The sequence below is a fragment of the Lepidochelys kempii genome, chromosome 7, assembly GCF_965140265.1.
Source record: "Lepidochelys kempii isolate rLepKem1 chromosome 7, rLepKem1.hap2, whole genome shotgun sequence".
Taxonomy (NCBI): domain Eukaryota; kingdom Metazoa; phylum Chordata; order Testudines; family Cheloniidae; genus Lepidochelys; species Lepidochelys kempii.
Window position 1 is genome coordinate 81,663,049 of NC_133262.1, and position 22,398 is coordinate 81,685,446.

General features: G+C 40.2%; 1 protein-coding gene across 1 annotated transcript in view; it reads left to right on the plus strand.

The window, feature by feature from the left end:
* MYPN (myopalladin) overlaps positions 1-22,398 on the plus strand; it is a 115,152-nt gene that overhangs the window by 64,330 nt on the left and 28,424 nt on the right. The window contains exons 8-13 of the mRNA XM_073353448.1: positions 1,519-1,542; positions 5,392-5,508; positions 6,237-6,603; positions 9,272-9,871; positions 13,251-13,398; positions 21,950-22,042. Coding sequence (XP_073209549.1) covers positions 1,519-1,542; positions 5,392-5,508; positions 6,237-6,603; positions 9,272-9,871; positions 13,251-13,398; positions 21,950-22,042 — 1,349 coding nt within the window. The remainder of the gene's footprint in view (positions 1-1,518; positions 1,543-5,391; positions 5,509-6,236; positions 6,604-9,271; positions 9,872-13,250; positions 13,399-21,949; positions 22,043-22,398) is intronic.

Consider the following 22,398-nt stretch of genomic DNA (forward strand, 5'->3'; position numbering starts at 1 on the left):
ATCTCCTCAGTAGGTGCTATTTGCAATTTAAAATTGGTGTCCTGTGGCAGAATGCCTGAATGTGGTATGAACAGCAATGCAAAGACTGTGTGCTCTCCCATGGGGTAAAGCTTGCTCTCCTTTACATCTGTGGAAGATAATCTACATCATTATGTGACAAGTAGAGTCCTTGCTAGTGGGCCCCAATTCTGAAGTTCTGATTTAGAATTTAGTTGTCAGAATTCACATTGTTTTATCGTGGGGTTTACTGAGGAAGGACTGGGAAATGATTCCAGTCTAACCAGTCCTACATATTCAGACTGATTTCCTGAATGGACAGAGTAGACACAAGTCCTTGGAGACATCACTGTAACACTCTATACATAGGCGCTGACTCCGTGGGTGCTCTGGGGCTGGAGCACCCACAAAAAAAGAATACTGGGTGCTCAGCACCCACCAGCAGACCCTGCCAATCAACTCCTCCCCCTCCCGCACAGCACCTCCTGCCCACCACTGATCAGCTGTTCAGTGACGGGCAGGAGGTACTGGGGAGGAGAGGGAAGAGTGGAGTCAGGAAGAGGCAGAGTGAGGACAGGATGTGTTCAGGGGAGGGGGCAGAATGGGGAGGGAAGAGGCGGGGCGGGGTGAAGTGGGGGCAGAAAGAGGCGGGAGGGGATGGGGTTTTGGGGGAAGGGGTGGAGTGGGGGGCAGGGCCTGGGGCGGAGCAGGGTTGAGCACTCCCGAGGAAATCAGAAAGTCAGTGCCTGTGATTCTATATGCTGATTTCACCTACATATAAAGGGCCAGATTATGGCTTTTCCCATATGACTGCACTTTAGAGTGGGGCCACAAGCAATCACAATTTCTATTTGTTTGTTTTTTGTTTTTGTTTCTCTTGAGTTTGCGACCAAATATTCCTTTGTCTTCCTATCCTTACATAGTTTCTTTGAGTTCTGTTACTGCTTTCTTTTGCTTCCATCTCCCTCTACTCCTCCTTTGCCTGTTTCCTGGTTTGTCTGTCTTCTTTCTCTATTTGTCTCCTACTCCATTTCTGTATAATCCCATCAACTAAGATGTGTTTAATCTTTAATGTTAACCCCTAGTATATTGGTGTTTATGGACTGCTAGCTACCTATTTGCCTATGCAGTTAACCTCATTCACACACTAACTCCACACATTTGTGGTAAATAAACAGTAAAATTTCAGGTGTATGTATACATATGGACTTACAAACAACTATTTTTAAAATGTGGATAATGTCTTTCTGCTGTTTTTAAAGAGTTAATTGGAACATTACTCTCTGTTGACCAGCCCAGAGCAGGAGAATGCACTTTATGGATTTGCTATTCTCTTGACACTAAAAAGTCAGGTTTTTTGCTGGCACATCAACAGAAATTTATATTGCAAGGTATGTTACAGTAAATGGAGAATTGAGACATCACTTCATAGTGGGTCATAGTGAGAAAAATGAAGCATATTCATAAAATAAATCATATATTTAATCCAATAATTATTTTGCTATTGTTTTTCCCCTTTAGAACCTCGATCTATGACTGAGCCAGGTAAATATAATCTATCATTTTATTTCTTTAGGATTATATAAACATGAGAATTTAGTCGGATAAGATAAAAAGAATGATAACAATGAAAACAAATAAGGTCGGTGGTAATGTTTACTCATGGTTGCAGTTTTTTTCTGGGTGCAAATTTCTGTATTTGAATGCAAAAAGTAAATTTCACATAGACTTTTCTTTTATCCATTTAGCTGTTATGCAAATATTTACTGTACAGTGTTCCATAAAGGTGAAAGTATAGAAGCTCTGAAAAAGAGAAAACCCACTAAAACAAAATAACTTCTCTCATTTTAGAAGAAAACAATAAGGCCTCCACTCTGTTCTGATGTGACCTGACCTGGGACCCAAGTATTCTTTCTCACAGGCTAAACATGAATGGAATAGTCTGTATTAAGGTCCCCTATTTTCTTGGGGTCAGATGTACATCAGATGATGTAGGAATAGACTATTTTTATCCAGTTTGCCAGTCAGGGAGCATTGTCTCAGATGTTTAGCCATGTCAGCTATTCCCTCTTACCTCCCCAGCCCCCAACAAATGAAATCTGAGAGTGCCACATCAGACATTCGACCCCTGACATCAGAGAATCCTCTCAGTGGCTGGATTTGCCAATGTCAGGGGCCAGGGCTGAGCATGGGCTACCCTTCACAGTGTAATTTAGAAATACAAAAATAAACATACAAAAACGCAGAAGATTTGGAATTTGTGATTGCTTCCCCATAAGGAAGTCTCTGCTCTAACTATTAAAGAATAAAGGTGCCTATTTGAAAACAGAAAGTTCCCTGCACCTGAGAAAGTAGCCGTAAATTACTGAATCACTATTTTTAACTGTCATTTTTATAAATAAGAAGTTTAACATCAGCCCCTTGCAGAGAGGTTTTTTGTTTTGTTTTAAGGTCTCCAACAAATCCCTGTGGATTCCTACATTTTCTCCTGCTCCACAATAGCTTTCACGTCAGCTCAGGAATGACTAGATGGAACTTCCACCAGAATCTACCAATGCCATCATTTATCAGCTAGTGGTATCACTGCTTAATGTGAAGCAGTTGTTAGCAGGTAATCAGCTGGGTGCAGTTGCCACTGACTCATCATCCACTGCTCATTCAAAAAGAATCTGGATTTCCACATAAGCAGTGGTTGGCAAATCTTAGCATAAGCTAGGTACTATAATACGACAAACTAGCATTATAATAAACTATCATTCTGTTACCATCATTGGCAAGTAACCTCTGTACTGCTACTGGATTCTCCCAATAAGTACAAAGGGTTAACAAATCAAAATGTGGCATGGTCTGTCCCCCCACAAGATACTAATAGAAGATTGATCACCTGTTCTTCCTGGCAAAGTTCTTACAAAGCAACAGTAAAACCTTCACTGGTCCTTGAAGAAAACTTTGTCAGCCCAGACTTCTATAATCTTGAAATGCTATCCAAACTTGACTAAATACAAACAATCCTACCATGATGGGTATTTATCATCTTGCGGCAGCTGCCAGGACATGTCAGACACTGGTCAGCCAGGAACAGCATAGTCACAGATTTCATTTTCAAACCAAGTTACCAAATTTGTATTCAGAATTTGGTGCCCACAACGAGTCTCCATGGTACAGAAAGAGTGACTTTCTGATGTGGGTGACAGTTCACTCCATGTGCAAAATTGTACCTGTAAATTTGAAAGTCAGGACCTAAGTGTAGGTTTGGTCTTTGTTTTTTCACCACAGGGGATGATCCTACCAAAACTGTTTCCAGCTAACTGCACCCATTTTTCCACCTATCTTAGGGCCTTAAGAGCCTTTTTGCGGTAGTCTGGAAAAATTTGGCCCATTGTATTTGCTTAAATTCAATTTTAAGCTCCTTAGTGAAGGGGAGCTTGTTTTCTGGCCTTGTATATAGTAGGGACTAAGAATGCCAGGTGTCCAGTTTTCGACTCGAAAGTCCAGTCGAAAGGGGCACCTGGCAATGTCCGGTCAGAAGCAGTAACCAGACACCGAAAGTATGGTTAGGCGACGCGTTGGGGGGTGCACATACAGGGTCGAGTCCCCCCCACAGCAGCTGGCCCAGGCAGGGAGTGGAAGGGGTGGGACCAGAGCAGCTGCCTGGGAGAGAACCTGGCAGGGAAGGGGCAGCAGTGGCAGGCTGCTCCCCGCCCAGGCTCAGCTTCCGGGGACAGTGACTGAGCATGTCCCCCCTGGCATGCTTGTCTCCTGTCTAGGGTTGCCAACTTTCTAATGGCACAAAACCGAACGCCCCTTCCCCGTGGCCCTGCCCATGCCCTGCCCCTTCTCCGAGGCCCCACTCCCGCTCGCCCCATACCCCCTCCCTCCATTGCTGCTCTCCCCCACCCTCACTCGCTTTCACTCGGTTGGGACAGGGGATTGGGGTGTGGGAGGGGGGTGAGGGCTCCAGCTGGGGGTGCAGGCTCTGAGGTGGGGCTGGGGATGAGGGCTTTGGGGCGTGGGACGGGGCTCTGAGCTGGGGCAGGGGGTTGCGGTGTGAGGGGGAGTATGGGCTGTGGGTGCGGGCTCCAGGTGGGGCCAGAAATGAGGGGTTCAGGATGCTGGAGAGGGCTCCAGGATGGGGCAGGGTATTGAGGTGCAGGGCGGGTGGTGAGGACTCCAGCTGGGGGTGCAGGCTCTGGAGTGGGGCTGGGGATGAGGAGTTTGGGGTATAGGAGGGGGCTCAGGGCTGGGTGTTGAGGGGATGCAGGGTGCGGGCTCTGGGAGGGAGTTTGGGTGCGGGAGGGGACTCTGGGCTGGGGGAGGGGGTTGGTGTGCGGGATCCCGGCGGCGCTTACCGCAGCTCCCAGGAAGCGTCCGCCAGGTCCCTTCAGCCCCTAGGCTCATGGGTGGCTAGAGAGGTTCCACATGCAGCCCTCCCACCCACAGGTGCCGCCTCCGCATCGCCCATTGGTCGTGGTTCCCGGCCAATGTGAGCTGTAGAGCCGGCACTGGGGGTGGGGACAGCGTGCAGAGCCTCCCTGGCAGCCCATGCGCCTAGGGGCTGAAGGGACCTGGCAGCTGCTTCCTGGAGCCACACGGAGCTAGGGCAGGCAGGGAGCCTGCCTTAGACCCAGGCCCCTGCTGCACTGCCGACCACACTTTTAACGGCCCAGTCAGCAGAGCCGACCAGAGCCGCCAGGTCCCTTTTAAACCGGGTGTTCTGGTTGAAAAGCGGACATCTGGCAACCCTATTCCTGTCCCCGGAAGCCGAGCCCTGGCAGGCAGTAGGCTGCCACTGCCACCCCTCCCCAGCCAGGCTCTCTCCCAAGCAGCTGGCCACACTGCACAGAGCAGCAACCGGGAGCAGCTCCCTCCCACTCCCCACTCAGGCCTGGCTGCCAGGGAGGGCGGCCGAACATGCTGGGGGGAGCCGGCGCAAGGGAGGACAGAGCACCTCTCCCGCCCCCAGGTAACGTGGAATGGGGAGGGGCATGGGGAGAACATGGGGTGCCCTGGGCTGGGGGGGTGGGCCGGGGGAGGTTCTAGCACTCCTGCTGGAGTGTCTGGGTTTTAAATACAAAGTTGGCATCCCTAGTAAGGACATTTTAGAAAATGTTCCCAATATTGCTATCACCTGTTCAGCTTCACTTGTGCAAGCAATGTTAGAGCCCTATTATAGATGGGACACCAATTGCTGCAGATCTGCCAATGACAGCTGGTAGCCAACTTATGCTAGGGCTGCCAACATTGTTAACACTGGTGAAGCTAAATCACTCTTAGCAGTAGTGGGGAAATTTTTAGAAAATGTCCTAATGTAGGCAAGGCCTTTATGTGTTTCATTAGCATGAGTTCACTTACAGTGGGCTATAAAACACTAATATTTCTGCTGATGAATTTCAGAGGACATTTGCACTTTGGTAATTGCTGAGGTGTTTTCAGAAGATTCTGGGAATTTCACATGTACTGCAAGCAATAAATATGGCACTGTCTCTAGCATTGCTTGTCTAACTGTTAAAGGTAAGAGAGAATTTTTAGTAACTTTCTTGCAAGTACATATAAATGGATCAGGCTGTGATATTGTATAGAGCAGATTGCTGTGTCTTTTCAGAACTTCACTTCTCCAGTTAGAGTACTTCTGTCCATCCTGGTAGGACATGAAGGGACAAATCCTGCAGCATCTTTTCTCGAGCTAAACTGTCACTGACCTCAGGATTTGATCAATAATCTTTTTTGTAATCTCCCTGGATTATCTCCAGTGTATCAGTTCTCTTACTATAGTATAAAGCCCAAAACAAACACGTTGGCCCAGATCCTCAACTGCCACTCCCCTGCTTTGAGCTTCTGAGATACAAAGCAGCTGGTTGAGTAACGCATCAATAAATGGAAAGAAAGACTCAGCACAGCATTAGTTTGCATTTCACTCATGTTTGGAAGGTTTCCTTTGCAATCATAAAAGCTAGAGAATTTTTCTGACTGATTCTGAAGATGCTTGCAAACTCATTGGGAACAGGGTAGTCACCTCTAGATCTTTCCAATTGTCGAAATATTATTTTTTTCTCTTTATAATATTCCCTGTTAAATTTAAGAAATAGGTATGTGTATGTGTATGAATACAGCAAAGCAATTCATTCCAAAGCTAGGTAAGGCATTAATCTGAGCTTTCCCAACTGCAACAGTTATGATTTTACTGTAATCTAATTCACCACATTTAAGTAACAATATAAGTTTAATATTTGCCATTTCAGGGCCTGAGGACCATAGCAATACTGCTGCCCTTCATACAATGAGTTCAATCAACTTAATTGCTGCTGAACAACATCCTACCGCACTCATCCCTTCACTTCCAGTGGTGGATCAGCCTCCAAAACCTAAATTAGAAGGAGTTCTTGTGAACCACAATGAACCCAGGTCAAGTTCTAAGATAGGCCTCCGGGTGCACTTTAAACTGCCTGAAGATGATAAAGAAAGTGAAACATCATCAGAAGATGGAGGAGTATCTGCAAACCAGATTAGACCACACTACTTCCAGGCAAGTAGTGGACAGACAATGAAAATACCAGAGCCAACCTCACCTACAAAAGAGCCCCCTCCAGTACTTGCTAAACCAAAACTGTAAGTAAAAGGGATTTTAAGTCTTAATACGAGTGTTAGAAATCACATTCCATTAAATTAACTCTGATTTCATGTGTATTTCATGAGAAAATGAAAGTGCATTACAACATTTTTTTAAAATTCAAAAATATTTTCCCATTTCTTTTTGTGTTATGAATTCTGTGATATTTTGTGTGTGTTGTTGCAAGTAAGAGATTAATCATACTGCCTGGATCCAGGCAAAATGCAAGCACACTCTGCAAGTTTCTCACTCAGCTCTGCTTATGTAATCTTATCTGGAGTAGATACATACAATTGGGTATTTCATATAGATAAGTAGGTGTAGTATTTCTTGACTGAAACTGAAGATTCATGAGACCTTCCCTTATAACTTTATAACCCAGAAAATTAATCTCATCCTGAGACAAATCAAATATTTAGAGGTTTAAGACGGTGTGATACCAGTGCAGGATTACAGCACTGTGTGGTCTGAGGGGAGATTTTAAGGACCAGTGTAATTTTGTTCAAGGGCAACTTCTGGAATCCCAGCCATGATTTACACTCAAACTGCATCCTCTTTTATCTGGACACCCTTTTGCAGTTAATTAAAGAAATAAACTTCTATCTTTTTGCTAATGGAACTTACAGAGCTCCTTGCCTCAAATCCAATTTAGCAAGCAGTGTAGAGCCCTTCATAAAAAACAAACAAACAAACAAGCAAACCTACATAGCATCTTTCATTTAAAGATCTAAAAGTACTTTACAAAATTAACTAATTAATACTCTGAGGCAAGTGTGTAGTATTTTACAGATGAGAAAACAGAGAGTAAGTGACTTGCCAACAGCTTGTTTGGCACATTTGGAAGGAAAAATCAAATGCACAACTACAAAATGTGGAATAATAAGCTAGATGGTAGTACTGCAGAAAAGGATTTGGAAGTTATAACGGATCACAAATTGAATCTGAGTCAACAGTGTGATGCTTTTGTGAAAAAGGAAAATGTAATTCTGGGATGTATTATGTAAGCCAAGGGAGGTAGCTGTTCTACTCTATTTGGCACTGCTGAGTCCTCAACTGGAGTAACGTGTCCAGTTTTGGGTACCACACATTAAGAAAGAAACAAACTGGAGAGAGTCCAAAAGAGAGCAACAATAATGATAAGAGATGTAGAAAACCTGACATGATGAACGGTTGAAAGAATTGCGCATGTTTAGTCTAGAGAAAAAAAGGCCGAGGAGGGACATGGTAAGTCTTCACAACATTATTAATGTTGCCGAACACTTGAATGACTATGGAGTTCTGTGGAAAAAATAATATGTGATCATGTAATTAAAGGCTGTATCATAATGCAGATGCCCAAGGAGGCCAAATTAAACTTGCACAGGCAACCTTAATTCTGGCATTTTGTAACTTTTCAGTGCTTGACTTTGAAATCTTAATAATGTTCTTTTAACATAGTTTTTTGTGGGTACTAAATTATGTGAAGAACAACAGTTACATTTAAATAAATCTGAAGGTCCACTAAATTCATGGGGTTTGGATTTGGAGTGCCAGAAAGATAAATTGTCATATGAAATTTATAAATCCTGTGAAGAAAATGTAAGTGAATTCATAGACAGATGAATGCACCATAAGGTTTGAAGACTCTGCATAGAATGGTGAAGATTAAAGTGCAATATAAAATGAACATTAAAAAAATAAGCAATAGCAGTTTGTCTATCTTTCTTTGTTAGATATTAAAGAAAAATTGAGCAATTTATTACATGATGACTCTTCACATCCCATATTGGTTATTTATGTTGTTTTTCACTAAGGGGAAAGGCAGCCTATTATCCATATGCTATATTTCCACATGCATAATAACAAAATATATCACATAATGTGGAAAAGAATTTGCCTTGACTGCAAAGTAAACAAAGACATCCACTATAAATAACATCTAGGAAATAAAAATTGCATGAAATGCAGCTACTCCCTGAATGATGTACTCCAGCCCTGCACTGAATATCAACACTAGCCAAATTAAGGCTGATTACATTTACTCTTGAAGTGTAGTTATTACAGAGTTTTGTTTACCATACTATTGGTTTCAGCACTCAGTTTAAACTCTTAACTGATGTTAACAAGGTAGGCTTGATATTGGATTGTAAAAGTTAATTTTAATTGTTCTCTCAGTTACACCAGTGCAAGCTCACAGACTTCAGTAGAGACGAACTACTGAGTACTAACTATAACAGCAAAATCTGACTCTCTTAAAATAAAGGAAGTGAAGTCTCCAGATCAGAGTTTTATATTCCTGTGAATAGTTCTCTTCACCTGTTAAAGTTTAAAAAAACAAAACTGTCCCAATCAAATAGTATGTATTATGGCAGTGGGAAGAAAGGGGAAGGGCTTTTAGCAGGGGAAAGGAGTGGTTTATTTTAACAGTATTTTCTTTCCACCCGATATCATTCTCTTTGCTTGATGCCACAGTACATGGTATGTAACTGGAGCTGGAAGAAGGAAAGACGCTCTCCCTAGTTTTTGTTATCAGTATCACAATTTCCTCCCCTTTCCTTTTGAGCCCAAGGTGTGACCAGCTGCACATGAAAATTTATACTCTCAGAATTACAGTGGCAGCGCAGACAATCTGTTTAACAGTTTGGTGTGGCACATGACAGATTTCACCTATCCTTGTTTTGTATACAGCGATCCCACCCAGTTACAACAGCTCCACAACCAAGTCTTGCTTGAACAGCAGCATCTACAGCAGCCATCTCCCACATCTCCAAGAGAACTGCCATTCAACACAGGTATATTGAACTCTGCTACTTCATTCAACCAGCAGTCTACATCAACTATATACAAGCAGGCCAAAGTCTCTCCTTCCCAGACATTCAGCTATACCCGACCGAAACAATTCCTTGTTTCCCAGAACACCACACCACCTATCAACTCCCCTTCCAGCTCCCCAGTGCCTACATTCAGCAGCATGTCTCAAGGAACCGAAAGAACAATGAACAAGGAAAATTTCGTAGGATCTCCTCCACCAATCCAGACAAGGTCTCCAGGAAGGTTTACAAGCCAAAGTGAGCAGCCTCTAGCAAGTCCCAAAGAATCAGTGTTGCCTCCACTATTGCTTTCTATATCTAGCCTGAACCAGTTTCAGCCCCACAGCGTACTTCCTACTCCTGTCTCTCCAATCAGCCGGATTCAGAACCCAGTAGCCTTTCTCAGTTCTGTCCTTCCTTCACTTCCTTCTATACCACCAACCAATGCTATGGGTCTGCCTAGAAGCGCACCAGCTGCGTAAGTAGCACAAACTTACAAGCTGAAGTTGGTACAGGAGGTTACTTTGAACCATGGTTAATTTCTGTTTTGTGCTCACATGGATGTTTTGTTGAAATAATGTCATTCATGAAAGAGAAATAAAAAGATATTGGTGGGTTTTTATCCTTTAGCAGCATGCCCACTTCTTGGAAAGGAGGATTTGATTCATTCAACCCTGATGCCCAATTAAGGAAGCTTTGAGGCAGGCCCATCTGGAAGGATGGTAGCTACAACATGATACCTGGAGGACAGGGTGGACTCAGGATGACAAGATGGTAGGGTTAAAATGGATCGAGGTGGGAGATATTGAGGACTCTCAAGACTTCGTCAGGGATGCAGAGAATTCTGTTAGTGGGAGGAAGAGATTTTACAGAATAAGTAATCTAAACCCTATCTAAAATTTATCTGTGAGCTATAAAAGCTATATAAATCTAAAATTTATCTGTGAGCTATAAAAGCTCATTTACCTACTGTGCGTAAATTATTTAAAATTTTTTAAAGGATTTGGTAACCAAGACACGGTGACCCAATGGTAGGCATATAGAATAGGTATATCTAAAAATAATTTACAAAAGGATGCTGTTTTGTTTGCAATTGTTAAATATTTAAAGACCCGTATAAAAGTTCTGATGAATTAATAGTTTCCAAATAAATGGTAATTTAATTATTAGAACAAGCGGTAGAGAGAGGTTTATGTGACAGACTAGTGTGCTCTATGTAACCAAACAAGTAAGATGTTATACCCAAAAGATTAATGTTTCAAGTGTCTCGTTTTTTTGTTAGAGAAACAAGGTGAGTGAGGTAATATCTTTTATTGGACCAACTTCTATTGGTGAGAGAGACAAGCTTTTGAGCTTACACAGAACTCCTCTTCAGGTCTGGGAAATGTACTCAGCGTGGAACAGATTGTTAAGAATAAGTAGATGATACATATTTCAAGGGACTGTTCAAGGTGTTCAAGGCCAGTTAATACCGCTGCAGTCATGGGGGGAAAGAGGAAAAAAAAGCTGGGTGTGGGGGGGTTAGTGGGTTATATAGTGTTTTACATAAATCTAGTGCCTCTATTCAGTCCAGGATTTTTAGAGTCTAGTAAAGTTATGAATTTAAGCTCCCAGGCTTGTTTTTTGAAGGTGTTGTGCAGGTGTCCTTTGAGAATGAAGACTGATAGGTCAGATATGGAGTGATTGCTTTGTGAAAAGTATTCACCATGGTGTTTTTGTCTTTTATTATTTTCCTGTGTGAGTTCATTTGAGAGCGTAGGGATTGTCTGGGATTGTTATTGGGGCATTTAGTACACTGGATGAGGTATACCCCATATTGTGATTGGCATGTGTAGGACCCATGGATCTTGAAAGGTATGTGGTTGGGGGTATTGATAATCATAGCAGTGAAGATAACATCTAGAGTTTTTGTATCTATTGTTCTGGCTGGGTCTAGTGCTACTTGGAGTTGGTGTGTCCTGGTCTGTAGGAAGCTTGTTTCTGATGATGAGCTGGGAGAGGCTGGGGGGTTGCCTGAAGGCCAGAAGAGGGTGTTCTGTCATTGTTTTCTTGACAGAGTTGAGATTAATAATAATAATAACTGCTGTATCTCACACCAACACTGCATGAGATTGTAACACTTTTAAAGATCTTTTCATGAATAGACCTCCAAACTCTTTACAAAGGGGGAGTTAGCATTACTATCCTTATCTTACACATGGAGTAAATGAGAGACAGCAAGGCAGTGACTGTCAAGAATAAACCTAGAGTCTCCTAACTCACAGTCCTGTGTGCAGTCCCCATGGCCATAACTTTATGTCAAATACAGACAAATCTAGGAATTTACAAAAATTTATGTCTACTCCCAACACTCACCAGTCTTTCACAGTAAAGTTCGAAGAAACCTCTTCCCTTGTACATTTAAGATTGCTCAGCACCACCAGGTAATTGGTTTCTGCTGAGCTCAGCAACATTTCTAGAACACATGCCTGGAGTCTTCTGTAGTCTCAGCATGGAAGGCAGACACATGAAACAGAGCTGTCATGTTCTTAGTTACGATTTTAACCCTACCCCACCAAACAGTGAATGAGATCTCTGCAGGCTTTTACAACCTCACAACAACAACAATAGGCAAAAAACAAACAAACAAACAAAAACCCAGTTGGAGCTAGTGCATAAGTACTGCAGAATAATTGTTCCCTTCACATTAATCACACTTCATGTTTATATAGCACTTTACAATCATTAACTAATTAATCCTCAGAATACTGAGGTATGGTAGGTAACTATTATTATCCATATTATTCAGTTCCTGGCTCATAGCCCAGAGCTAACTCCACATGTAAATAGCTCCTAAACTGCCAAGGGCCAAATGTGCATCTTAATATGGGAGCAAGCATCAAAATGAGGGGCACAAAAATAATCATACAGAGGAGCTGAAAATTATTTGAGTTAACAGATGAACATTTAGGTCTAGATATACTTGGTCCTACCTCAGTGAAGTGTGTTGGACTAGATGACCTCTTGAGGTGCCTTCCAGCCCTACATTTCCATGATTTACCAGAACTTTAGCTTCATTATTTTTCATTGGTGATGTTAAGAGTTACTGCAGTAGGAATGGTGAGATAACACCAAACTTGTGCGGGATGATCTAAAATAAATGTGCTTTTCATAGTGAGGGATTGTTACCCCTTCTACCGTTACTTCCCATTAGTCAGAACACAACTAATTAATTATATTAGTACATTCCAGATTTACTCCCCAATTGCTTTTGGGGCAGGAAGGCCATAGTGTTCCACGATCATAGTCACTTAGTGTAGAGACTGTTGTTTAATATTCAAACATTTATTAAAGTTTTATTTAGTTTAAAAAGAGACAGCATCTCAGAAATGGAAAAGTAGGGATTTGGCTTAGAAGAACCAGGAAGGGGAGGGCACAGAAAGGAAAGAATGATCAGGGAAAATATCAGAAGAGAAGGGGAGAGTGAAGACACACCCACTACATGGTTACCCTGGTAAGGTAAACACCATTAACTTTTTTGGTATGTTACATCTATGTCTCTGTGTACCTATGCCTAGATGTACAGACATTTCTTGAACAGCTTGGTGTTATTCTGATGACATCATTCCAGAAAGGAAGGATCTGGAACCAAGATGTAGTATATAATGCGTATTCTTTTCTAGATGTGCATTCTTAATTCCTACTGGCATTAAGGAGAGTTAAATGCACACAGTAAGATAGTAAGTTTTTTTCTCTGTTTAATAGATGAAGCAGTCAGCTGATTTCTTTGCATATTTAGAGTATAATGAATGACATTACAAAAGTGATTGACTACTATTTATCATTATCAGCATTTTAGTAACAGATCTGTTTTCTAGAGCAACCCATGGACTAATGAAGAAAAATGTAAAGCCCCAGCAATTAGCAACAGATGATTATATTCATGACAATAAAGCTGCAGTTGTAAGGGACCTGCAGAGAAAAATGAATTTCAAAGAGGATGTCCATCGACATAGTAGTCAGCAGGTAAAAATATTGATTGTTATTAAAGTGCACTTCATTCACTCATCACAAGCAAGATAGATGTTGAGTCTTATGGGACATAGATGCTTGTAAGGCTGTGAGGTCTCGTAGTACGTACTGCTTTACAATAACAAACTGGAGTTTTTAAAAGGATAGAAAGAGGTATGGATTGTAGAATTTTGTACTGTGAGAGTTCTTAAGACTGAATTACATTTTTGCTTGATAATCTCTAATAGAGAAAATTTAGGTAGCAGTGCAGGAATATAAAACCTTATCTGGGCATAGGCTCCTCACCTGTAATGGATTTCACTTCCTCACTTTTCATGACATTTAATTAATTACACACATCTTAATTCCTCTACTATACATATCTGTTACAACTTAAGTAGAGGCAACTAATTGTATGAAAGATTGCTTGTTTACTTGGGTTGAAATAGTATGAATTAATATGCCATTTTAATTCTTTTTGTTATGAACATTTTTTCAGACAGCTTAGTAATATTAGTTGAGAGGTTATTTCATTATCAGCTTATCATAAAAATGTTTGTGGTAGCCGTTATGTCCTTCAGTAGGAACTTCAAAGCCAGTTTTAGGTGAGCTTGATTAAATAAGTTTTTAACAAAGCTCAAGAAAGTGAATATCAGTTGAAATAAGTATGATCAGTAAATACTTCAAAATGTGGGTGAATAAGAAATTAAGGTGGCAACAAAATGTTGGGGGAGGCTGGGGAAATTCCTTGATAATGCAGATTCAACAGCCATTTAATAATATTGGTATGAACTTGGACATGAAGGACTGAGCATGTACTAATGGCTACAGAGTAGCCATTTTATCTGTGGGAAAGTATTCTATCCTCACCACTTACATGGGACCCCTGGTACTAAACCTGTTTACTGAGGCTTAGTCCCAAAAGGAGGGATTTGCCGAAGTTTCTCACAAAGAAGAACTTTTTAAAAAGTGTATGAAAGCATCTCTGAAAGAGAATACACAGGTATCTGAAAACTGTGGCTCTGTGGAGTCAGTTACCCACTGTTACAACTGCTGTTGTAATCTCTGGCTTTTTAATTATGCTGTTAACCTTTCCTCTCATGGATTCCCCTCCTAGAATACTTCTAGTAAAACAATTGGCATGTGGTATGTTTTGCAGATGAATCACAAGTGTTACAGTTTGTACTTGCTATGGTAGTAAGACAAATTATTTAGATAACTACTGTGAAATACACGTCAGTCTGTAAAGTTAACTGCATGATAATCTCTGTAGAAACAAGGGGCACTGCATAGTATTAAAGTTATCTGCTGATGCCACAAGTTATTTATATACTGTATTTATCATTGGGAATGAGGCCAAATCAAAATCCTGAATCCTGCAGCCCAAGAACTTCGAGGAAGTTCAGATTTGACCCATCTCTAATTACTAAGATAACTTGCCAGACAACATACAATTTTGGGGAGGTTCAACAAAAGTTAATGTTAAAAAAGAGGGGAAGTCTAGTTCCACCGCAAAATGAACAATCCATCTCCTCCGCAATGGACTCAGTGTTAGAGCTAAATCCACTGTTTTCACCTCTGCTTCCAGATCCCCACCTGAGTCACTAACATTTTTATACCTCCACAACTGGGGGAGGATACTGGTTTGGTTGATACTAGCACCTGAAAGTTTGAGAGAAAACCTCTTGGTATTGGTCTTCAAACAGAACATGAAATGAAGGAGGGGAAAAAAAAGAACAGTGGACATATGGTGTTTTCCACTAATACCATTGTTTTTGGCAGGTGGGCAAAAATCACCATACTGAAATTGATGCACTATATCTAGATGTTTCTGTACTTTGTCCCAACAAATGAAATATTGAAAAATATTTTTTTAATTTTGTATCAGGTAATTCTGCATTAACTTGGCTTTTTGTTTGTTTATTTGTGGGGGTTATTTATTTATTTATTTATTTTGAGTACCAGGAGACAGTTCTTTTTTAGGAATTTGTATTCAGCTTTTATCAAACATTGATAAATCAGTCCTGCATAGAAAAGACAAGTATTTAATGAATGGATATGAGTATTGTCCTATATTGAGCTTAGCTAGTAGTTTCACTATATTTGATTTTCTCAATATTGTTTTTACTAGGGCTGTCAAGCGATTTAAAAAATTAATCGCAATTAATCGCACGATTAAAAAAATTAATTGTGATTAATTGCGCTGTTAAACAATAACAGATTACCATTTATTTAAATACTCTTCAATTTTTCTACATTTTCAAATGTATTGATTTCACAGAATACAAAGTGTACGGTACTCACTGTATATTTATTTTTTATTACAAATATTTGCACTGTAAAAAAAATAGTATTTTTCAATTCACATAATACAAGTGCTGTAGTGCAATTTCTTTATCATGAAAGTTGAACTTACAAATGTAAAATTATGTGCAAAAAAACCCTGCAGTCAAAAATAAAACAATGTAAAACTTTAGAGCCTACAAGTCCAATCAGTCGTACTTCAGACAAACAAGTTTGTTTACAGTTGCAGAAGATAATGCTGCCTGTTTCTTGTTTACAGTGTCACCTGAAAGTGAGAACAGGCGTTTGTATGGCACTGTTCTAGCTGGTGTCGCAAGATATTTACATGCTAAATGCGCTAAAGATTCATATGTCCCTTGATGCTTCAACCACCATTCCAGAGGACATGCGTCCATGCTGATAATGGGTTCTGCTCAATAACTATCCAAACAGAGTGGACCGACACATGTTCATTTTCATCATCTGAGTCAGATGCCACCAGCAGAAGGTTGATTTTCTTTTTTGGTGGTTCAGGTTCTGTAGTTTCCGCATCAGAGTGTTGCTCTTTTAAGACATCTGAAAGCGTGCTCCACACCTCGTGCATCTCAGATTTTGAAAGGCACTTCAGATTCTTAAACCTTGGGTTGAGTGCTGTAACTATCTTTAGAAATCTCACATTGGTATCTTCTTTGCATGTTGTCAAATCTTTAATGACAGTGTTCTTAAAATGAACAACATGTGCTGGGTCATCATCTGAGACTGCTATAACATGAAATATATGGCAGAATGCAGGTAAAACAGAGCAGGAGACAGACAATTTTCCCCCAAGGAGTTCAGTCACAAATCTCATTAACGCATTGTTTTTTTAACGAGCGCCATCAGCATGGAAACATGTCCTCTGGAACGATGGCCGAAGCATGAAGAGGCACATGAATCTTTAGCACATCTGGCACGTAAATATCTTGCGACACTAGCTGCAACAGTGCCATGTGAATGCCTATTCTCACTTTCAGGTGACATTGTAATTAAGAAGTGGGAAGCATTATCTCCCATAAATGTAAACAAACTTGTTTCTCTTAGCGATTGGCTGAACAAGAAGTAGGATTGAGTGGACTTGTAGGCTCTAAAGTTTTACATTGTTTTATTTTTGAATGCAGGGGTTTTTTGTACATAATTCTCTATTTGTTAGTTCAGCTTTCATGATAAAGAGATTGTACTACAGTACTTGTATGAGGTGAATTAAAAAATACTATTTCTTTTATAATTTTTACAGAGCAAATATCTGTAATCAAAAATAATATAAAGTGAGCATTGTACACTTTGTATGTTGTGTTGTAATTGAAATTGATATATTTGAAAATGTAGAAAACCACTCAAAAATATTTAATAAATTTCAATTGGCATTCTATTGTTTAACAGTGCAGTTAATCGCCATTAATTTTTTAAATCACAATTAATTTTTTGAGTTAATCGCGTGAGTTAACTGTGATTAATCGACAGCCTTAGTTTGTACACCTATTACCTCCACCTCCTCCTAAAAATTGTTGTATAGGATTTTTCTTTTGCAGAGTGTTGTATTATATCTCAAGTATCAGAGGGGTAGCCGTGTTAGTCTGTATCCACAAAAACAACTGAAGAGGTGGGTTTTTTACCCACGAAAGCTTATGCCCAAATAAATTTGTTAGTCTTTAAGGTGCCACTGGACTCCGCATTGGTATTGTATCTTAGAGTTGTCCGAATTTCAGTGGCAGGGAAAGTGATTGCTGTATAATACAGTTTGTGAAGCATCTTGGGATCATCCGGAATGAAAGATGTACTATGCTGAATTGTAAATATAAAGTGCTGCTATCATTTTATTATATTACTATAATTACTATTATATTACACAAGAGTGATTCCATATACATTTACATCTTGATTCCCTATTATCCAACAAGGACTTTCATGTGAAATCTGTTCAGCTTACAAGTCAAGAGTTTGCTCTTATAACTGTGCACTCAGCATGATATTTTATAATCCAGATGTGTTCCTTAGCTTCATCCAGTATATCATTCATCACCAACAATAAAGGATTCTAGATTCAGAATATAGCCAGTAATTTTGCTGATGATGCATGAGGTGGAATAGATTATAATATAGTCTTCCCCAGCTATGTTAGCTGTGCAGTGCTGGCAGGAGTAAAAACATGTTTTTACTAATAGCAGATGTAAATTTTACTGTGTGTGCAGTAATAAGATGCCATTTTTACTAAATACGTTAATCCTCATAACCATACTTTAAACTGAATTATACTTACAAGCTTCATTTCAACGGGACTATGAATGGGAAAAGTTCTACTATTTGGACAACATTTTTGAGTTAACAGCAGTGTTATTTCCTTGGAAAGCTACCATACAAGTTATATAATTGATTGGAAAACAAAGATAAATAAATCTCAGAACCCTGTGTTATAGTAAAATTAAGGGAACTAGATCTACAATAATCAAGGAAAGTTAGAGTTAAGGAATGAGAACAAGGAGTTGGATTAGTTGTGTGAGTAGAACCCTTGCAGCCCTAAGAATTATGAACTGTACCCACCCATTTATGTTGTTTACCAGGAAGAAAACCATGCAGCAGTGCTTTCTGGCTGTATCTCATATGAGACATTGAGAGCAGCATGTGATTGTTTTATTGTTAGTACAAAGAGTAAAGCTGCAGATGATTAAGTAATGGACATTTTGGGCCCTTTCACAATACAGGAGGGAGAGAGTTTATCCAAGGGCTCATCTAGGCACCCTAACCAAAAACAGAACTACACCTCATGAAAACCAAACACAGCAACAGCAGATCAGAGTTCATTTCCTTTTCAATCATTCTGCACCACCAACAACAAAACAACCAATCATTGATAACCACAATTATCTCATCTCAGAGCCCACAAAACACAGTCACACCCCACAAAGACCCCCCCCAAAACTCCCTCAGAAAACCCTGTACCCTAAAGCACCATAATCACACATACTTCAGCCATCCCAAAAAGCAACATACAAATGTAGGCTATTTTGGATAAAGGGAGGGAACTAAATTCCAAAGTCAAGGTGCCCTCATGGAGAATGCCCAGTTGTATAATACAAGACAAAACAGGGTTAGTAATTGGCAATATGCCAAAGGATATAATTCAAGACCTTGGTATTAATATGTAAAACTCTTAGCAATCTAGGCTCTCTGGAAATGTCTACACAGCAAAAACAATCCTGTGGCAGTGAGTCTCAGAGCCCGGGTCAACTGGTTTAGGATTGAGGGGCTCACGCTGGCTAAAAACAGCAATGTAGACTTTCAGGCTTGGGCTGGAGCCCAGGTTCTGAGACCTGGCAAGAGGGGAATGGTCTCAGAGCCCAGATTCCAGCCAGAGCATCTACACTGCTATTTTTACCCCACCAGCACAAGCCCCATGAGCCCAGGCTCTGAGAGTTGCTGTTGTGACGGGGTGGGGGGGTTGCTGTGTAGATGTACCCTAATTACTTGAGCAGTCACCAGTTGCGTTATGTCCCTGGCTGACTGTTATGGTCTTTTTAAGGCCCTAGGTCTAATCAAGATCAAAGAGAAAGGTCTCTTTTGGACAACGGTCCTCACTGATAGAATTCATCACCTAAAAAACAGTCATTGAGATTTTCACACTCTGCTTGTTGGGACACTGCAAACCCATTAATTTCAGTTGATCTGCCTTGTACAGTTTGCGTGCACCTTGCCCTCCCCTCTGACACTCCCCCTCCCCACATTTGCTCTTTCTTCTGTTTTCGTCTTGCATCTGACTACTTGAGAACTGATCATTTGGGGGTGGTTTGTATTTTTGATGCCTGTGTATTATATGTGAGTGGCTGTGATCTTAGATTTTTACTATTTTATATTTCATTTTTGACTGTATAGCAAGATGTCACTGTGACGGGTTCCCCCTGGGATGCCACTTGGAACTGGGGTACCACTGACCTCACCTGACCCACCAGCCTGGGCTCCTTTTCACACTTTGGTGCTGTGATAAGTTGCCAAGCTCTCCAAGCTTGCTCTTTCACCAGCATACACACAGATAGGGACACGCCCAGCTGCAGCTTTACAAATAGATGCTGAGATCATCTGCATGGAAGGCTCAGCTAAGGCACCTCCCAGTTGCTAAGGCATGCACCCCCCTCCCGGAGTGTAAACCCAAAATTGTACCATCTCACGCTGCACAGGGAACTACACAGCGTAAGCTCATAAAATTCGTCCCCTCCCTCAATGTGGAGAGAGATATGCAATAGCTTTCTGCCCTAAATTATAATCTACACATGCACTGGTTTCAGACAAAACAAAAACAAGTTTATTAACCACAAAAGATAGATTTTAAGTGATTATAAGTGATAGCAAAAAGATCAAAGCAGATTACCTTAGTAAATAAACAAAACCACAAACTGAGTTTAACACACTAGATAGGAAGGATATGAATTAGCAAATTCTCACCCTGAGTGATAAACAGGCTGGCAGTTTCTTAAGGCACAAGCTGCCTTGGCTTTCCCAGGTTTTCATACACAGGCTAAAAATCCCTCTAGCCTGGGATCATCACTTTCCACAGTTCTGTCCTTGCCCCTCAGGTGTTTCCAGGTGTGTTGTTGTAGGGAGAATGAGGTACCATCATGATGTCATTGAACCCCTTTTATATCTTCTTCCCACTTGGTGGAAAGCTCTTTTGCTGTGACCTGGGTCAAACAGTTCCCATTGTGTAGTACTATCTCTGAGAGGTTTCTATTGTACACAGTTCCTGGGGTAATCCTTGGGGTATTTCCTCAATAAGCCATTAACATTCTTTGGCCTTTTTAATTTTGTACCTGAAAGGCTGCTTGTGGATGTTTTCAACCTTAAATGTTTCAGTAACACATATATAGCCAAACTTCATAACTTCACATATGATGATAGCACATACAATCCAATTAGATATTACTGTCTAGCAGATCAAGACTTTTAGAAGGATACCTCACAAGGCATACTTTGTACAAAATATATCCTAATTACATCACAGTGGTGAATATTGGGATACCAGGGTGTCACAGTCACCACCAGCTGAAGGAACAAAGAACCTTGAATTTTAGTCCTTAAATTGCAGCTCAAGCCTTTGTGCTCTTCCCTTCAGCCAGTTTATTGTCCAGGACTCCAGTCTAGATTTATTACTCAAACTTGTGATCATTAATTACTTTACTGTGTGATGCTTTATGAAATGCTTTACTGATGTCCAAGTTAGTCCCAATCAGAACCACCTTTCTCTAATCTTTCTATGTAAATCACCCTTTAAAAAATTCTATAACCTTTGTTTGACAAGATCAGTCATTCAGAAAACCTGTCGGCAATCACTTTGTTTCTGTTCTTTCATGCTAATCCTACAAACAAAAACAAATCAAACACACACACACAATGAGTAAATAGACAAATAGACTAAAGTCTATTAAATTTTACAGTATTTACTTACTTCAGCAAGAGATTCATGTTCCCCATTTTAAGTTTCTTATGATACCTTCACTCAATAAAAGTTAAAGTTAAGATTCCTACAGCAATATTAACATGGCCTTGTTTTACTTTATATATTATTATAGTTTTAACAAATCTATTGAATTATAGACATAACAAGAAAAAACAGGAAGAGGAAATACGACACCTACAACATTCCTGAGTTAATTCTACTGTAGGAACCTTATCTTCGTCATTTCCTGACTTTTAAAATTTAAACTGTGCAAATCTAGGCCATGATTCTGCATAGTCATCTGGGTGCACAGACTGCTGTGTCTGCATGAAGCCCCACTTACATCTCTGGGACTCCACATGAGCACAACAGTTTGCCAGCATGTGTCACAGTGCAGGATCAGGATGTTGCAATAACATGGTCATTTTTGCATGCCATACTTTTAATTAAAGAAACACACAAGAAAGAAAAAATGCCTATGGTTGACTTTTAAATGGCTCCATCAGATGAACTCTCTCCTCCCATATTCTCTGCTGTAAAGTAGCACAATATAAAGAAGAAAATGCCCTTATTTTGTAATTACATACTGCATCTTTTTTTTTATAGCAGCCAGTATAAAATAAAAATCTGCAGAAAAACTGCTGAAATACCCCAAGTATCTAGAACAAGTATCAGACTCTCCAATTATGTTGTAATATTTCATTACTTCTGAACTTCATTCATTATATTTTTATTCCGAAATCAGCTCCAGATTCATTAAAATTATGCCTTTAAGTGTTACGGTACTATCTTCCTAATCCCATTACTTCCCTCTGCTAGAGAACAACATATGATGAAAAACTGACCCGCAGACTTCAGGGACCAAGCAATGATTCCCCAGTCTTCAACTATATAACTCAAGATGTATCAAAGGTACAACATTATTATCCAACTTTTGTTACAACATATGTAATTCTTGTCACTAGATTTTTCTTTTCCAAATTCTGCCCTTTGACACAATTGGTTAAAAAAAAGGTGATATGAAAATAATTGCTTCATTGTTCTAAAAAGTTATTATATTTGCATTTCTTTGTAGGTTTGAAAAATTGCATGATCAGCATTTGTGCTGCTAAACACACTAATATAGTTTAAAACTATACAGTTGAGCCAGTCCAGTAGCAGGTCTTTGCACTGCTACACAAAGACCCTATGTAAAAATCTCTGGGCTCAAACTGTGGTCCTTACGGTAGCAGGGGCTGGGAGTGCTGTGAAGACATCACACTTGGCAG